The following is an 18,793-nucleotide window of genomic DNA, read 5'->3' as shown; positions in this document are numbered from 1 at the left end:
GGCCAGGCGGGGGCGAGTTCCTGGTACTGGGCAGAGCGGCCCGCAGGATCTTTTCTGATTTCCCTCCACCTGCCTCGGGGATTGAGAGCCAACCCTCGGGTAAAGGACCCTAACATTTCAACAGCCTTCAGCCAAAGTGTGCAATTCCAATTGGGGGTGGGGGTGGGGGCGACTGTTGCCAGGAAAATCAATGCCGCTCCAGTGCTGCGAGCGGTCTTACGAATAAGAACGAGGTCCACCTCGGACCCAACAGAGTAGTTTGAATAACGAGATTTTCCCATTTGTGGGGCCACTTTGCTTTGTCCCAGGAACTGCTAATAGGGGTGCGGGCTCTGATCCTCGCTGGGACAGTGTGAGGGTCCAGCAGAGAGCCCAAGGCTTCACGGGGCTGCCCATCCAAGACAGGCCACCTAGGGACAATGGCGTGGGAATTGGCGTCAGCCCTTGGCTAGGGAGGTGGGGTTGGGGAGAGGCAGATCAGAGTCAGGTAACCAATCTCTGGGTACATTCCATAGGAAAAGGAGCCCTGTCTTTTTTCAATAGAGAAGGAAAAATGATTAGGACCGTAAGATAAACCTTCTTTCAGCTCCTACTTTCAGATGAGAGGCTGGTCACAGAGGCTGGGGGCAGTCTGTTAGGGGTGAGGTGACTAGTTGGGGACATTGAAGGATGAGAAGCAAATGATTTTGGCAATCAGTGACAAGCAACGACAATCCTTTCAACATGATCCGCCCCCGCAACCCCCCCCACCCCGACCCCGCATCATGTGCACCTCAAAGAAGCCATGGACAGGGTGTACTTTCCAAAATACTGCCATTTACTTCTGAAAAACAAATGCTCAAGGCCCAGAGCAGCCCATGTGATTGGATTGCCTGCGACCTGCCTTGGGCCCCAGAAGAACCCGGCAAGGTCAGGCTCCTCCCTGCTCTGCCTGGGAGAGGCCTGGAGAGCTTCCTTATCGTGCTGACTCTGCTCTGGGAGCAAGATTTCTGCCTCGAAAGCAAATGCAGCAGCTGCAGAAATACCTTTCTCACCCCTCTCCCCACCCCTGGTGAACAGAGCTGGAGTAAAGGTGCCTCTAGGTCATACGCTGCACGTCTCCTGCCCTCTTCCCACTGTTGGGGTCAGGGCTTTGGGAGACATGTGACCTTGGCCCCATGTAAACTCCTTTAGCATGTAAACTCCTTGCTGCCCGTCTCCCCACCCCAAGCCTCACCCACATGACCTTGTTTTGCATACAATGCGTTGATTTTCCCAGAAATGGATGATCTCTCACTCCCTAACCTGGCTCAGTACGAAGGGAGATAAAGAAGTTTGGGCCCGAATGTCCGTCTGAGAAGAAAAGGATGTGGCTGATGGGGGAGGAGATGGCCCTTGGGTTTAGGGGTTACACAATGGGGTGAGGTTTGCTCACTTCTACCTCCCACCTACTTCAGGAGTCAGGGCTTTCTTTTTATCTGGCTCTTTATCCAGTGGAAGCACTACAGCTGCTTGAAGAAGTAGCCTGTGGGCTGCATACCTGCCAAAGGATTGGAACAGAAGAATAACCTTTCCCTATCAGTAACTGTAGGTGTCTGGGGACACAGGCAGAAAGGTAGGAAGATAAGGCCAGGGATTCAGGGAGGAGGGGCTCCCCTGGGATCTGAGGTCCAGTGAATAGGAACCAGATGTTTCCAGGTGCCCTAATGTGCTTGTGGGCTGGGGGAAATGGGGTGCACCTCCCAGAGAGGGGCTAGTAAGGCCAGAGGTAGCCTAATAGACCTAATCTCTGTTACTCCTCTTCCCCCCTCCCCCCAGGGAGCTGGGTCCCTGCCCAATCTCCACATCTCTTATCTTCCTGAGGCTTTGGTCTAGCTCCCGGCACAAGGGCCCTGTCTTATTGGGGAAGATTGTTCTCTGGGGAGCCGGAGGAAATGAAGGCCTGGGTCTGCTCAGCCTCTTGCCAGCTGAAGGGTGGGAATGGGGTCACTACCTGCCTCATACCCCAGAAGTGCATCAGTGCCCCCTGGTGCTGAGCTGGTGCAATACCACCCTCATGGTGGGTAGGTGGGAGGCCCAGGCCCCTGAGTCCTAGCACTAGGAGGCAAAAGGGGCACCAGCTCCCTTCCTCCGTTTTCTGGTGTCCTTTTGATTAGATTATGTATCATTAAAATGAAATAAAAATATTTTACCCTCCTCCGGGGATGCAGGGAAGCTACAGGAGCTAGAATAGGGGCAGGAGTACGGAGGGGCTGTGCGCTGGGTCCCCCAACTCTCTCCTCATTGGCTCAGCCACTTAGAATAAACCAGGTCTGAGGGAGAAGGCTGCATCCTTGTGCGTCTCTGGAGCTTCCTCTCAGCCCCTTGGGATTCACAAGAAAGAGCAGCAGCTGGGCCGCTTCTTCTGGGATTCCACATAGTCTCGGATCTGGAAGCTGGGTTCATTAGGCTGCCGCCCGGCTCTGTATTTCAGCTCCCTTGAAGAGGAAGAAGAAATGGGCTGGGCAGGCAGTGAGGAACTGAGCCTTCTCCCACTCCCACGGCCCGGGGCCAGGGGCCCTCCGAATGCCAAGGGCCAGGCCCTACTGAATTCCCAGATGGTGCCACCCTGCCCTGCACGTTCCCTTCCCGGCTCAGCGCTCACTTGGCAATGGCCAGAAAGGCTAACTCCACGTTCATGCCCGTCTTGGCGCTGGTCTCCATGAAGGGAACTCCATACTCCTGCCAGGGTGAGATTATCCTCAGTGGCCAGTCTCCGGCTGCCCACCCCCACTCCCCCCAGGCAGTCACTTACCCTGGCCAGCATCTCTCCATCCTCTGAACGGATCATCCTTTCACTGCTCACATCCGCCTGTCAAGCCCAGGTGGGTCACTCTGGGGAAGGAAGCCTTGACCCCAGATGGCCCCTCTCCTGCCCCGCTGGCCCAGCTTTCTGCCCCCGGAGCAGGCACTTCTCGCCCTCTGCTGGTAGCCTGCGGGACTGCGGGTGGTATGATCCACCTGGGGCCAGGGCTTCTGCCTTCTTCAAGTTCTTACCCAGCTCCCAGCAGGGGGATCTCACCCCAACTCAGGGAGGTGGGTAACTCTGCTTGGCAAGGGGGTGGTGGGCAGCCTCGAAGGGCTGACAGTATTTGAGGTGAACCCTTTCCACACACAGCTCTTAATCCGTGTATCTAGTCCCCAGGATCTAATAGGGGCTGAGCAGCTGGTCATCCCTGGATCTCTCAGGAAGCAGCTTGACCTTTCCCTGCAGGGGGCCATTTCCAAAGCTTTAAGAGGGCAGATATGATGGACTGAAGCCTCCAGATAGGTCTGACTCCTGAACTGGAGGCTGTAAAGAGTGCTTTGCTGGAAGGATGTCCAGCTAATACTTGTGGCAGTGGGAGAAGGGTGGGCTGACCCTGCCCTGGAGCCACTCACCTTGTTGCCTAGGAGCATAATCACCACATCCCTCTGGGCGTACTCGTGAATCTCAGTGAGCCAGGCCTGTGGGAGAGGGTGCGCTGAGCCCCAGCCATTCCCCTCCTCCCTCCTGCCTTTCCTTCTTCTGCCCTGTGGATTATCTTGGACTACTCACTGCCCCTGAACACCGATCATAATGCCCTGTGCATTCTCTCATCTACATCTTTGTTTGGGCCTCTCCAGTCCTGAGTAGCTCTAAACCCCTTGCAGTGTAGCTCTCAGTTCTATGAAAGACAGAGGTGACAGAGGCTTTATCTTATAAATCAGCTGGTAGTCACCAGCAGTCTCCTCGAGTGCCCTGTTGAGGATTCTAAGGCCCCATAAGGGCTCAGTGATCAAAAATACTGTGATTGATTAGTGATGTCTGCCATGAGCATGGGGTTGGAGGTGGCGGTAGGAGTGCCATGGATTCCATCCAGTTTATAAGCAGTTTTATATCTGTATGTCTTGTTCCCCCAGTTTGCTTGTCAACCCCTTGAGGTCAGGGAGCATGTGAAATCGTCACGATGCTGTGCACAGAGTCAGTGTTTGTATTTGTTGAATTACTGTCTCGACTATTTAATAGTTTGCTTGTGAGGAGGGAGCCACTCACTTTGTCTGCCTGAGTCACCTTCTTGAAAGTTGGGGTGGATGTACGGGTAGACTTTTCTGCTTGGGCTCTCCTCTTGGTCTCTGTGGGTAATTGTCCAGGGTGGAGCTGGGCACTTTCTGAACATTTTGTCATGAAATGCTCCATGAATCATAGTCAGGGGTGAGCAGGTAGCACACAGCCTGCTTGGCCTTTATGCCCACATGCCCATCAACTACCCAGGAGTAGTTTATTACTTCTGAGTCACAGCTCCGGTGTTTTTAACGAGGCAGCAGTATTCCACGCTCCACCCATTCCCACAAAGCAGGAAGCAGCCCTGGCCTGCACAGGCCCTGCCCTGCCTGCTCGTGAGTGGTGGGTGGGGAGGACCTACCCGGATGTTGTCGAAGGAAGATTTGTTGGTGATGTCATACAGCAGGAGCAAGGCTGGAGGGGGAGAGAGAGGTCACATGGGGAACTTGGGGCAGAAGGGTGGACGTTACAAGTGGGCTGGGGGGGGTGGTGGAGGTGGAGCACGTGAGGGACCTACCCTGGGCATCTCGGTAATAAGCGTGGGTGACACTGCGGAACCGCTCCTGCCCTGCGGTGTCCCAGATCTAGGAAGGGATGGACAAATGGTCAGAAGGGGGCAGGGACTGTGCTGGGCAGAGGAAAGCGATGTTGTGGTACGAGAGATGGGCGGGGAGGTGAGATGTTTCCTTCTTTAGTTTCTCATGGGCTTGTGAACATCTGGTGATGTCCCGGATGGCGGTAGTTAATGAGTTCTCAAGCTAGTTCGGTGCTGTTGCCTCTTGCCCAGCCCAGGGATTAGAGGTGTCCAACCTCCTAGAGCAGATGAGGCCTGGGAAACTGGGGATGATTTGGAGCGAGCCTAAGCTTGTCTGAAGGCACTTAGAGCTGCTGCCTTTGACAGAAGGGAGGGTGCCTGGGAATGGCTTTTTCTGCAGACATCAAACAAACAAAGGCCGTTTCCTCTCCTGACCCCCACAGGAAGTTAGCCCAGGCTGAGCGCAGGGCCGCAGGCCTCCTGTGGTTGGGTGCGGAGGCTGGGCAGGCTCCCCCATCCTCTCGCCCACACTCCAGCCCTCCCAGCCGCTGGTCTTACCTGCAGCTTCACCCTCATACCATCCACGGTCACCACCTTGTTCTGAAAGAGAAAAGGGCAGAGGGAGAGGTGGGCGTGGAGGGCAGGGGAGTCTCGGTTTCTGCCTTCTGCTGAATCCTACAGTACAGCAAACATCCTGTCTGGCTGCTCCCCAGGGCCACGGGGGTCCGGTGAGCCCCGGAGACGTCTCCAGCCAGATCGCCCCATCAGGGCAGTGGGACTGTGTCCCCAGGTACCCCTACTTTGGAGTCCTCTCTTCTGGGGACTCCGTCTGCCCTTCTCACAACACCCCAAGGCAGGGAGAGCCTGAGAGCCTGCCTGACCGCACCCCTCCTCTCGCCCCGGCCCGGGGCTCAGCAAGGTACACAGGCGGAGCCCAGCCTCCAAGCTCTTAGAGATGAGACGCCCACCGGCATCTCGGGGATCGCAGAGGCTGGATCTGCAGGGCCGTCTTTCCCCTGGCTGTCCACTAGTTCTCCTCAGTGAAGCTTCCCCTCGCACTGGGAGGGAGGCACCTGGCCTTTGAGAGCACCCCTGCCAGGGTTAGACCCGGGATACCGATTTGTAAAGATGGGTTCATCGAGGTGAGGGGGAGGGATGCTGGCAAGCTGCTCTCTCCCCACAGGGCCAGCCCAGTTCCTCCACCTGGTGCCGTGCTGGGCTTCCCGGGACTCCAGAAAGACTGGCTGACCTCAGGTCTTGCCGGGGGGCCCAGCTAGCACTGTGGGATATGTCTGCCCGGCTGGGGGCAGGATTTTAAGACTCAGTCTCTCATTTCTCATCCTGTAGGGGAGCCAAGAGCCTCCCCAAGCCCAGACTCCTCTAAGCTGGCCACCTCTGGGGTCCCTAGGGGAGCATGGTGTGCCCTAGGGTGAGCCGCAGCAGTCCTGAGAAGCCAGCGCAGGTGAGGAGAGGACCGTCCCCCGTGCCTGAGCCACAGCCCCTGGCTCGCTGCTGGAGAAGGAGCCTGCAGCCACCTCACCCTGAAGTCTATGCCGACAGTGGCTATGAAGGTCCCGGACAGGAAGGCCCCATCTTTGAATTGGATCAGGAAACAGGTTTTGCCGACGCCTGAGTCTCCCAGAAGCATCACCTAGGAGATGGGGGCAGAGGCAGTTAGCTGGGCTTCCAGGGAGAGCCAGGGAAGGATGCCCACTGCCCCGAGGGCACCTGCTTCTGGAAAAGCCTGCTGCCGCCTTCACCCTGCCTCTCCTCTCCACACTCCCTGGCTCCGGCTGCCTCTCAGGCTCTCCTTCTGACCCTCCTGTCCTCATCTGGTTTCCTGGAAGCCTGAGTTGCCAACTTAGCACCAACAGGACCTCAAACGTGCTCGGTGGCCCCAGAGAACATCCACATTCACGTGGTCTCGACTCTGCCCCGTGCTAGGATCCCTTCCCTCTCTGTGTGTGTTCCACGCATGTGTGCACACGTGGGTGGGGCTATGGTGCCAGAAAGAGAAGTGTTAATACCTCGGACAGGGATTCCCACCCGAGGGAGTGTATCAGAATCTGATGGGGGCACGGCTCTGTCATTTGCAAGGCCATATTCTAAACTTACTTTTGTTCCGGTGTTTTACTTTTGGTTACATTTATTTGGAAGTTCCTAATGACATTTTATGTTTATAAAAGCGTTGCACGAATTAGGGAAGGCTGAAATTTATACTGAAGCGGAGAGACATTTAGTCTGAAGTTCCTTCCGCAGAAACCTCCCACGTGGGACAAATGGCTGACAATTGGCATCCCTGGTCACTGTAGGTGGCAGAGCAGGAGGGAGTGTGTGGGGGGATATGTTTGTCCCTTTCCTGTCTGTCCAGTCTCTGCTCATCTTCTCTGGGGACCATGGGCGGGCGAGGGGACCCCTCTGTCTAGTCACTCCTCAATCTTGGAGAACAGAGGTCCAGACCTAATGCTGGAACTTTCCCAACAGGCCGAGTTGATACTTAATGGGCTGAGCAGGGACTAGGTTTGAGTTATTTTTGAGGCTCTGACCTTGACAACGGAGCCCAAGGGCTTTCCTGCTGTGGGCATGGGGTATGGGATTAGCTAACTTTGTTGGAGAGGTGGGGGGCTGAACCAAAGGTGTATGAAGGCTGGGGTCCTGGCTTGTACATGGGTTACTGGGGGACTTCGGGAAGATTTCTTAACCCTTCTGTGGCAGTTTCCATAGAGGTTAGAAGGAAAGAGGGATAATTTCTTTGAGGCCTTTCTAGACTCCGTTAATGTCTAGGGTCAACAATGTTGGCATGAACCACCTGACTCCAGAAGAGCGGCCCGGGGTGGGTGCTGCCTGCCTGTGGCCCCATCCCCTCTAATCCTCCCCAAGGAGCTCCCACCAGGCTCTTCCCAGACCATCCCGGACTCAGTCTCCTAGGCAGGCCTCGGGCACGAAGGCTGGTGGGGGCCAGAGGCCAACTCTCCACAAATGCCGCTTGGCCCAGGGGACAAATGGCAGGCTGGGGGCTAAGGAGCCTTCTGGAGCCTGCATTGCTCCCTGGCTCCTGGGTCCCAGTACCCGATGGGGAAGGAGGGAGAGAGGGAGGTAGGGCAAGCACCTATGTACTTTACAGTTGACGGTTGCCTGGAGCAAATGATGCCACCCACCCAGCCAGGCAAGTCCACCAAACAGCTGCCCAGCCTTGCCACCTCCTAGGCAAACACCCAGCTGGCGTGTCAGGCAAGGAGGTCAGGCAGTTCCCAGCGGCCTGGGGCTGGCCCTCAGCAGCTCCCCTCCCCTGAACACAGTGGGGGCCGACTTCCTGCCTGGAGCCCACAGAGGACGCTTATCGCAACGGCTCTGGGTGGGTGACTTGCAGAGTAGCTTCCTCTGAAACAAGGGGGGTTGCAGGAGGAATCCAAGGCGCAGAAAGAGGCAGGTCTCCTTCAAGGCCATGTAGCATGAGATGGGCGGCCCCTTCGCTAATCTATCCCTAACCCTACAGAGGAGGAGTGGAGGCTCTGGGCTCTCTCAGCACCTCTTTCAGAGTTCCTGGTACCTGCCTGCTCCAAGGGCATGAAGGGAGGGCAGACAGACCAGTGTCCGCCACCAGCCCCACCTGCTTCCGTTCAGGGCCACCCGCAGAGGGAACCAGCCCCAGACAGCTGACTTAAGCTCTCCCAGGTGGCAGATTTGTGCCTAACGCCCCAGGTCTTTCTCACGTTCTAAAAATTCCCGCGTGGGTCTGCATTCTGGCTAGCAACATCCTCCCAGAAGAAGGTGTGGGCAGTGACTGCAGGGGTGGAAAGGGAAGGGGTAGCGCCTGGGGGCAGCTGGGGTCCTAAAGATCTTCAGTCCTAAGGCCTGGTTAACTGGGAGAAGGGCATTAACTGCAAGTTTCCCCGCCGCCAGGGGGCGTCCTTTCCGAGTCGCCAGGCAGCCCTATTTCCCAGCGCTTCGGGTGCCTGTACCCTGGAGGGCTGTGCGCTCAAACCCTACCTAGAAGCATGGGATTCCTGGGGCTCGTATTGGCCGGAGTGTGGCAGAAGAAAATGGGGTTGGGGTCCTCTGGGTGGGGAGTCACTCGCTCCTTCCGACCTTCCTCTCCCTTCTCCCACGGAGCCAGCCCAGATCCCTGGACGCTGGCATGGGCCCAGGGCTCTGTCTCGACCCTCCTTCCTTATTCTGGGAGACCCGGCTGCCTGGGGGGAAGGGATGAGTCCAACGCAGACGCAGCCAGAAAGGGTCTTGGGCGGGGAGGCCGGGGTCTCAGGGCGAAGAGCGCGGGGAGGGGTGACCCCCAGAGCCGGCACCGAGTCCCCAGCGCTGGGTGCAGTGCCCACCCACCTTGCCCATAAGATCGTAGCTCGGACTGCAGGGTGGGGAGCGCTCGGGGGCCTCGCCGTTCCGGGTGGCAGCGGCGCCAGGCGTGCCCGTCATGTCCCTGGACCAGAGGTGAGCTGGGGCAGGCGGCGGGCGAGGGATGGCGCAGGAACCGCCTCGCCTTAGGCTCCACCCACTCCTTCTCCCCTCCACCGCCCCGGCCCGGACCCCGACAGGCTCCTCCCTCCGTCCGCCACCTGAAAGACACTGGCGGGGAGCGGGCTGTCCCGCGGGGGCGCGCAGGACCGCAGGGTCAGCTCCCGAGGAGCAGGAGGGCCCCCGTGCGCCACACTGGCCTGAGGGCGTGGGCCAAATCCAGCCCTAGGACCGACCGGTCCCCAGGGTTGCCAGCTGCCGGGGTTAGGTTCCCACCGGGAGCTGTCCCTGGAGACCCCGCCTTCAGGGGAAGGTCTGGCCTCGCTGGGACCCGCGGACCCGCGCCCGGGTTGCCACTGCGCGGCGTGGCCAGGAGGCGGCGCCTGGGCTCCATCCGGCTGGCGGGCAACAGGTGGCTCCGGGAGCGGGGTTGGGGGAGGCTGGAGACGCCCCTGGGCAGCGCGGCGCGGGGTTCACGAGGAGGCGTGCGTTCCGAGCGCAGCTCTCAGGCAGTTTCGCTTTTGCTAATGCACCCCAGCTCGACGTCATCTGAATGTAATTGTGTTTACCGACCGATGGATATTCACCTTGCAGCACATTTGCACTTCGGAGCCCCTGGCCGGTGCTTGGACTTTGACACCTCCCATTTCTGCCTGCCCTGTTGGGCTGCGCCCAGAATGTACCCACCCCGGAGAGCCTTCCGAGGTGGGCTTCCCTGCACACCTCCCAATCCAGGCGCTCCCGAAGGCAGAGCTGAACCCTGGCACCGAGTAGGCCTTAAACGTTTGGTATCAAAAGAATTCATGAAGTCCTGAATCTTTTTTTTGGCTCCACCGCACTGGCACCTGGGTTCTTACTTCCCTCACCAGGGATCGAACTCACGCCCCCAGCAATGGAAGCGCAGAGTCTTAACCACTGGACCGCCAGGGAAGTCCCTGTGGTGAATCATTTTGAGCAGAGTCTCCAGGACATCCAAGGAACCCTGCAGCTCCTGGTGACAGAGGGTGAGAGTATGTCCGGGGTTGTCCATAGCGGAGTTCAGGGGCCCTGGCCTGGGCTAACCATTCAATTACGCTGTCCCAACGTCTTATATAAGTGAGGTCAGGTTCCCGCGGAACAGGGTGGGTGCGATACAAAGGGACTGTGTGAAGGGTGTGAGGAGAGGCAGGGGCCCTGCACCTCTTTACCTACATGTTGGGGCGAGGGGCAAGGGGCAGGCATGGCTTATGGGTGACCATAGGCCCCGAGGGGACTGTGTGTGCACCCGCTTCCTACCACGTGACTTTTGGCGTCAGCTGGAGCTGTTTGCCGGAAGTGGTGTGCCATAACCTCATCTGCACACAGGGAGGGACTATACCTGGGCAAGGAGCAGCTCTACACAGCCCTGCAGGTGTGCGTTCTTGCCTGCTGCTCGGGTGCCAGAGGCTCTGGCTGTACATAACGCCCCAGTCCATTCAATGTCCTGGGCTCCGGGCTCCTGAAGGCTCATCCAGGAACCCTGCAGGGGAGCGGGTTTCAGCGCAAGTGGGTAATGACCAAGGAGGAAGGAGAGAGGGGACCTGGCCTGGTCCTCCCGGGCCTTCCACTGCCAACCAGGCTGATACGGGTTGCACTATGCTCCCCTCACTCCCCAAAGAGATGCTGAAGTCCTAAACCCCAGTAACAGAATGTGACCTCATTTGGAAGTAGGGTCATTGCGGATGTAATTATTTAAGATGACGTCATAGAGAGTAGGGTGGGCCCTTAATCCAGTACGACTGGGGTCCTTATAAGAAGAGGACACACGGGGAGAAAATGGCCATGTAGAGACAGAGGCAGAGATGGGAGTGTTGCAGCTACAAGCCAAGGAATGCCAAGGATTTCCGGGAGCCACCAGAAGCTGGAAGAGGCAAGGAAGGACCCTCCCTCTGAGCTTTCAGAGGGAGCGTGGCCCTGCCGACGCCTTGATTTCTGGCCTCCGGCTGTGGTTTATATTGGCTCCACCAAGACCCTTTTTGTCCTGTGGCACACAGGTTTGGGATGGAGATGCTTGCCCATCAGTGTGAACACTCCAGAAGTAGGGGAGAAATACAAACACTGTCTTGCTGTACGCTGCAGTGGGGTCCGAGTGGGCTGGTGGCACCGGGGGGGCCCGGCTGCCCTCTTCTGGGTCATGCCTGTGTGGCCCGCTGGGTCCGGGGCCTGTGGGCTGTGTTGTATGCAGTGTTACACACTGTCCTCTGGGACACTGCAGCGTCAGGCGGGGTGTTCAAGGGCAGCGGCCAGTGAGGCAGAAGCGAGAGGGGGTCAGGGGTGCTCAGAATTGGGGGTGCAGGAGAGGCAGCTTTTGCCCCAAAGGGAGGGAGCACAACCCACTCAAGGATGGGGGCTCTTTAGACGGGCGTCCTGGAGAGCACAACCGCTTCGAGGTCCGGGCCTCCCGACAGCCTCTTTAGTGCTGTGTACATGCTGGGCCAGCCTGCATCTCCCCAAGTGCTCACACCAGGCACACGTCACCCCACCCACACCACACACCCCACAAAGACACACACAGCTCACGCCACACCACAAATAGACACCTTACATCATGCACACAACTCACACACACACCTCAAATCTCACATACACGCAACATCACAGAAACACATACCCCTCACACCATGCACGTCTCAAATCAAGCCACATACACCGTCTTGTATCAGCTACAATCACACGTACACGCCTCATGACACACCACAGCCACACATACCCTACATCATCCCACAAACACACATGTCACATCATGAACACAGGCACACCTCATATCATACCATAAACACACAATGCCTTACACGGCCCCCCCCAAACACGCGTCTTAAATGACCACCCCTCCCAAACACACACCTCACGTCCCCCTAAACACCTCTCACCACATCACAGTTACAGACACAGCTCATCCCACACCACCAACATACACCCCTAACTGGCCCCCATGTCTCACGCCGTCCCCAGATGTACAAATCACCCTCCAAATAAAGCCCCTCTTTTTTTTTTTTTTTTCCGGCCGTGCCACGGGCCTTGCAGGATCTTAGTTCCCCTACCAGGGCTCGAACTCGCGCCCTCGGCAGTGAAAGCGAGGAGTCCTAACCACTGGACCGCCGAGGAATTCCCAGAAAGCGCCTCTTAAATGACCCCAGCCCCTCCCATCACCTCCAAATCCAGAAGGCACATACACCCCACATTACCCCTAACAGACCTCCCTGCCCGCCTGTGCATAAGTCACCCCACACAGCCACACCCCTTCCTGATACAGCAGGTGACGATACCTCGTGAAACCTCATGGTTGTTCAGAGGGGGGCCCTTGTGTGCAGCCGAGGAGATCGGGGAACGAGCAGAGGGGGCTGGAAGAAACCCCCAGAGCTGGGGGGAAAGGTGCACAGCCCTGTGAGTGCAGGGTCAGGATGTGGAGGGGAGACCAAGACAGAGGCTGGGGGACTGAGGCACGTGGAGCATCTCCATGAGAGTCCGTGGCGGCTGACAACATGCAAATCCTGGTCCCCACATGTGCTTGGGTGAGCTTGGGGTCTGCACCGCAGACAAAATGGAGGTTTTCGTGTGCATTACATGAGTGCTTGAAAAACCACCAGGCTAAATCGTGCAAGACTTCGACTGGCAGATGAGGGGTTCTGACTTTATTGGAAGGCGGTAGTGAGATTGATGGTGCTTGGTGGTGGGGCGCGGGGGCAAGGCTTTTGGAAGATGAACTTTACAGCAGTGTTCAGGCAAGACTGCAGAGTTTGGGGCACACCGAGGCAGGAGGTAGCCAGGAGGACCTGAACTGGCATGCGGGAGGGGCCAGCTGGAGCAACTACTGTGTGAGCCCGGTTGGTGTCAGCACCCCAGTAAACCCATCCGCAGGACTCAACAGCCAGTTTGATGGAGGTGATGATGGAGCAGTCGGGGAAGATACTGGTTTGAGAGGCATCTACCCAGGACCTGGGCCGGTCCCAATTCTGGAAGCAGTGGGCTCCAGAGGCTCTGAGAAGTGGCCTGAGGACAGACACCAGGTGGTTCCCCCCACTTACCTCTGTCTCCTTTATTTTTTAGTATTATTATTATTTTTTTGGCCGCACGGCATGCGGGATCGAACCCGTGACCCCTGCTGTCCTGCAGTGGAAGTGCAGAGTCTAATCCCTGGACAGCCAGGGAATCCCCACCTCCGTCCCCTTTAAAGTGAAGATCAAGGACTCCTCCCCTCTCCTGCTGCCCAGGCCACACTCAGCCTTATGAGCTAGGCCAGCAGGACCTCAGTTACCGGGAATTCAGCCACAACCAGGGCTGGCCACAGGGCACTTGCACATGGCCAGCTGTCGGCAGTGATTCAAACCTCTGTGCAAATGACAGACAGACAAATGAGTGGCCTGCAGCCCAGCTCCCTGGGGCTCCCTAGACCACTGATATTGGAAGGAGACCCCAATGCCCTCCAGCCCCTTTGTCAGACAACACAGGAGACTTCAGCTGCTCCACAAAGATCGAGCTGCTCTGAGCAGAGGGTTGGAAAGAGACCTGTCTCTGGAAAGGAAAGGAATTGAGGGTCCTTAGTGCTAGATGAGGGGTGGGAAGGGGGCTTGCGGAGGAGACAGACATTTTCTCAGCGAGAGCTGCAGACCTCTTTGTATATAACTGGGCAGTGTGTCTAGGCCCAGGGTCAGTCACTTGTCCTTGGTGTGGTTCCCATCGTGGGCTGTTGTTCCTGCCCTCTACCACCAGTATGGGGGTTCCCCTAGGTTTGTGTCCCAGCTGAGGGGTAGACTATGTACCCGTTTTGCTCCCAGGTCATGTACTTGACACAGGAGGGCCCAGGTTCAGGCCTGAGTTGGGCCCTCAGGCCCTCACTCAGCATCAGCCGCCCACGGGTTTGTCCTGAGGTGCTGAGCGGTGCCAGGCGAGCAGCCGAGGCTCTGGAAGGCCCTGGCCCAGGAGAGGGGAAGAGCCCGGCCTGCCCTGTGGACCACACACTTTCTTCCGTCTCACGGGCGAGTTGCCTCACTTTTCTTACCAGGCTGGTGGCAGAATTTGGAGGTCCCACCCCTGTGCCTCTGTGGAGCGTGAATCAGGCTCCCCACCCCACTCTCTGCCTCCCGTCCTCTGACAGGCGGAAGGACGGGGTTGGAGTGAGTGAGGAGTGTGACTGTGGGGACACCGTGTGCCCTGGGTGCTGAGGGCCAGGTGACGTGGGCCCGCGGTGGAGGACGCCTGACACCGCCATCCTGGTTCATTTCATGGCAGCCTGGTCCAAGGCTTGGGGGTTGCCAGGATGGGCCACACTCTCCTGGAACTCAGCCCCGCCCCCCTGGACTCGGCCCCGCCCTCCGGGGGCTCGGTCCCGCCCCTCACTCCAGGCCCTGGCGCACACCCTGGCCAGCCTCTCATTTCTGCTCCGTCGTGGGCCCTTGCCTTCTGCACTGTGACCCAGTGGGCAGGCCCAGATTCTGGGGGTCCCCTCTCTCTTCCCACCAGCGTGCCTCTGCTGTGTCCCAGCACCTCGCAGGCCTGGTGCTCTGTTTGGTCCCGGGGGCTGGCCTTTCAAATACCCATGCTGCCCAAGAAATGACATTTGCTCTTCTGCATCTCTGGAGACTAGGATTCTGGAGACCCCCAAAGAGGGTCCTGTTGCTCCTGCCACTGTCCAAGAGAGGGCTGAGACCCTTCCAAAGGCCTCCCCAGGGTTCAAGGTCTTCTGACAGCAGCCGGCAGCCATGCTGAAAGTGGGGATGTGAGCTAGAGCGAGGGCTTCGTGGCCCACAGAAGGGCTGGGAATAGAGGAAACTTGAGGCTGTGTCCAGGGAGAGACAGAGTGCTAAAACCTGAACTTTAACCCTTGACCTGCCAGTGCCCTAGGACCCACATGACAATGCCAAGTTGGGATTGTGCTTAAACTTTTTTTTTTGCGGTACGCGGGCCTCTCACTGTTGTGGCCTCTCCCGTTGCGGAGCACAGGCTCCAGACGCGCAGGCTCAGCGGCCATGGCTCACGGGCCCAGCCGCTCCGCGGCATGTGGGATCTTCCCGGACCGGGGCACGAACCCACGTCCCCTGCATCGGCAGGCGGACTCTCAACCACTGCGCCACCAGCGAAGCCCTGTGCTTAAACTTTTAAGGCGTCCCTTTGCCTCTCCAGGCTCTTCTTGCCCTGTGTCTGTATCAAGCTATTCCCTTGCTTACTAGTTGGAGCGGAGCCCAGGAAGAAGATGGAGGGGAAGCAGGAGGAGAGCAACACGGGAGGGCGGCCGACTTATTGCCCTGGTTGCTCCGTTCCACCACCGAGGGTAGCAGCTCCTCCCAGCCCTGCCCACGCAGCCCCCTTTGTCCCTGGTTCTGGTGACGGTGCCCTCCTCACTGATTTTCAGGCTCGGGGTGGGATGGACGCCTTGAACCTGCCCAAGGGCCCTGGGCCATCCCTCCTGGTTTCCCCACCCATGGACTGCACCTTGGTAAATAGCATTTCTATTAAACCTCCTGAATGATCCAATGTGAGCATCCACCTGTTTCCTGCCGGGACCCTGTCAGAGGCCCAGCGGGGCCCCCGAGCCCAGAGGTACTTACTGTGAATCCGATGCCCAAGGTGGCTGAGAAGGATCCCGGGATGAACTTGCCCTGGTCGAACTGAACGAGCAGAGATGTCTTCCCCACGCCGCTGTCGCCCACCAGGATGGTCTGAAAGGGAGCAGCAGAGGGGTTTGAGGGCCTGCGGTGTAGATTAGTCTGCTGAGAGGTCCTGGTGGCTGCGGGAGCGGGTTCTCTAAATACACATATACGTGTGTTCACACACATCCACCCCCGCACACACACACATACACAGACACAGGCCAAGCTCCGGATTTCCTATTGAAACCACTGAGGACAGCATGAAAGCACAGAGGAAATCTCGTTTCAACCCAAGTTAATTGGCATCTGAGGTGACCTTGAGAATGTGCCTCTCAGACTTCCAGACACAGGGGCATTCCTGACTGAGGCCCCCGTGGCTGCACTCTGCAATCCAATCCATCACTGATGTGTTTGTGCTGAGGCCATGCTTCCCACGGGAACTTCCTGGCCAAAGGTGGAGCGTGGCGGGAACACTGAGGCAGATCTGTTCCTGGGAGACACAAGACTCCCCTAAAAGCCGAATTAGGCTCAAGGACTCTCTCTAGGTTTTACAGAACCTTCCAGAGACTTCACAGCAGCCTGAGATGCTTCTACCCAACCTTGCTGCTCTCCCTCCTTCACCTGGGGTCAGACCTGCCCTCCCCCATGGCCTCACCGCTCTCCCTACCTCTCCTGGCTCCCACCCCATTTATCTTGTAGGTGTTTCCCCTAATAAAATCCTTGCGCATTTAATTCCCTTTCGGCATCTGCTTCTTGGAAGACCTGGATTAACACAATGGGTTTCCTGTATGGGAAAGCCTATAGAATAAAAAAAAAATCAGGTTGTGTGGATATAGATCTTGGGAAGAGTTTGCACTTGGCCTTGGAGAGGACGGCATTTCAAAGGGAGGCAGAGTCTGGGAAAGAAGGGTCTGGCTACTTTTGAACTTGGAAGAAGTAAGTGGGGGAGAATTAGCTGGAAGTTCAGGTGTGTATTTGAAAGAAAATCATAAGCAGCAGGGAAGAAATACACCTGCACCCAGAGGCTGATACCCAGTGTGTGCTCAATGAATGAATGAATGGATAAATGCCTTAGTTTCCAAGTGGACAGTAGCCACTTTCCAAAGGCAAGCATTCAAAGTCATTGGAAAGGCTTAGGAGATGCCAACTTTAGCTCAACTTGAAAAAACATAAAGACATAAAAAACCAAAAATGTAAAAGCATAAAGATTGACAGAGCCTCCTTAGGTCAGAGCCGTGGGCGTCAGCACTGTTTGCTCTGACAGTGGCGTTGACTCGATAGCAGGGCAAACATGGAGTTATCCATGATGCTGCCTTTGGACCTCCTCTGACTACCGTCCCCCACCCACACTTCGCAAACCAAATTCCATTCAGCTTTTATTTTCCTCCCGGGTTAAAAGGCTCCATTTGTTTGTTGTGTGTAGCGGCTTTAATAATTCACGTCTCAAATCTAACTTCCTCAAGCTGGAGGAAGTGCTTCCTAGAGAGAATATTCCAGAATGTGAGGGGTCAATCTGTCCATCCGTGCCCACCTCATTCATTTACTAAAGGATATATCCTTTTCCTTTCCAGGGTGAAGAGTTCTCATCACTTTCTTCTCTCATATGAAAACAGTTCTTCTTAGGACGTCTTCTGATTCAGTGAGCTCACACTCCGGGGTGACGGGGTTCAGCATTTCAGATCCAGGTGAATCCTGCCTGGAGGCAGGGCCAGGACGATGCCCTCGTATAGGGCTTTTTAGAAACATCAGCCCCGTGAAGGTGATCACATCAGGAAATCAATTGATGACGCTACAGACTTTTTTCCTGGGCCACGATGGAGAGCTCAGAGTGGATCAGTTTACAAATTGAATGATTTCCCCCTAAATCCAGGACCCTTAGCCCTGGTCACCCTCTGCCTGTGCCCCTCCCCATGAAATGAGTGGTCCAAAGACCCGTGTCCCTCCCATAGACTATACTTTACTCCCAGCTCACTGCTAGAGTTGCCTGAGGAGTGGCCAAGGGGTGGCTCTTCGCAGGGATGTGAACAGAGCTTGGATGTGAAGGCTGGGGTGTCTACATGCATCCTCCTGAGGACCTTTGGGGTGTGGAATGTGCAGGAGGGAGAAGGGCAGGGGAGTGTCTGTGGATGGCGGGCTAAGGACCGGGAGGTGGCTGTCACTAGGCTGCCACGTTTCGGTGCAGAACTTCTGAGAATCCTACATTCAAATCCAGCTTCTGGGTCAGTAGGCCGGTATTTTTGTCAAGGTAGGAAGATCAGATGCACTTGATTGGATAGTTTTTTTAGCTTGATTTAGAACATGAAAATATTGAGACATAAGGTTGATGGGCCACCATTTGTATTCTAGCCCTGGTCTCCCAAATGTTACAGGTGGGTCTGCCTAATCTATTACCTTAGAGACACAATGGAGTTTCTCCACTCAAAAGCTGCCAGGATTTTCCTCAAGTTTCTCCAGGGGGGCTCCAAATGTTACTGCTTGGAGAAGTCAGATGTCAACCTCAGATCTAGATTTTCTACTCCACCTTCCCTCTTTTGGAGCATTTATGAAACTGTTAATTAATTGTGGTTGTGACAGAAATCTGTGTCAGCTTCGCCACCATTCAGACAAGTGTCTTTGTTCTCCCTTCTTTTTTTTTTTTTTTAATTTTATGGAAGTATAGTTGATTTACAATGTTGTGTTCATTTCTGCTGTAGAGCAAAGTGATTCAGTTATATATATATGTTCTTTTTCATATTCTTTTCCATTATTGTTTATCATAGGACTTATTTTTGAATTTTATTTTATTTATTTTGTTAGACAGCAGGTTCTTATTAGCTATCCATTTTACACATATTTAGGTTCCACATATATGCGTTAATATACGATATTTGTTTTTCTCTTTCTGACTTACTTCACTTTGTATGACAGTCTCTAGATCCATCCATGTCTCTACGAAAGGAATTTTCGTTCTTTTTATGGCTGAGTGATATTCCATTGCATATATGTACCACATCTTCTTTATCCATTTGTCTGTCAATGGGCATTTGTTTCCATGACCTGGCTCTTGTAAGTAGTGCTGCAGTGAACATTGGGGTGCATGTGTCTTTTTGAATTAAGGTTTTCTCTGGGTATATGCCCAGTAGTGGGATTGCTGGGTCATAA

General features: G+C 56.0%; 1 protein-coding gene across 3 annotated transcripts in view; it reads right to left on the bottom strand.

The window, feature by feature from the left end:
- Window positions 1-810: 810 nt before the first annotated feature.
- RAB37 (RAB37, member RAS oncogene family) overlaps window positions 811-18,793 on the bottom strand; it is a 70,665-nt gene continuing 52,682 nt past the window's right edge. The window contains exons 1-9 of one of the 3 annotated variants that reach the window (XM_024760688.1): window positions 8,916-9,054; window positions 6,118-6,228; window positions 5,136-5,177; window positions 4,560-4,626; window positions 4,404-4,456; window positions 3,400-3,465; window positions 2,774-2,830; window positions 2,624-2,700; window positions 811-2,456 (exon numbers count right to left, since the gene is read on the bottom strand). In XM_024760688.1, the coding sequence (XP_024616456.1) occupies window positions 2,351-2,456; window positions 2,624-2,700; window positions 2,774-2,830; window positions 3,400-3,465; window positions 4,404-4,456; window positions 4,560-4,626; window positions 5,136-5,177; window positions 6,118-6,228; window positions 8,916-9,008 (672 nt within the window). In that variant the 5' untranslated portion in view covers window positions 9,009-9,054 and the 3' untranslated portion in view covers window positions 811-2,350. Of the gene's footprint in view, window positions 2,457-2,623; window positions 2,701-2,773; window positions 2,831-3,399; window positions 3,466-4,403; window positions 4,457-4,559; window positions 4,627-5,135; window positions 5,178-6,117; window positions 6,229-8,915; window positions 9,055-15,610; window positions 15,722-18,793 lie in introns of those variants that run through there. The other 2 variants (XM_024760689.1, XM_024760690.1) reach the window with 2 other exon arrangements.

This window comes from Neophocaena asiaeorientalis, unplaced genomic scaffold (genome assembly GCF_003031525.2).
Source record: "Neophocaena asiaeorientalis asiaeorientalis breed wild unplaced genomic scaffold, Neophocaena_asiaeorientalis_V1.1 scaffold30, whole genome shotgun sequence".
Classification (NCBI taxonomy): Eukaryota; Metazoa; Chordata; class Mammalia; order Artiodactyla; family Phocoenidae; genus Neophocaena; species Neophocaena asiaeorientalis.
This window is presented reverse-complemented; position numbering and strand designations above follow the sequence as displayed.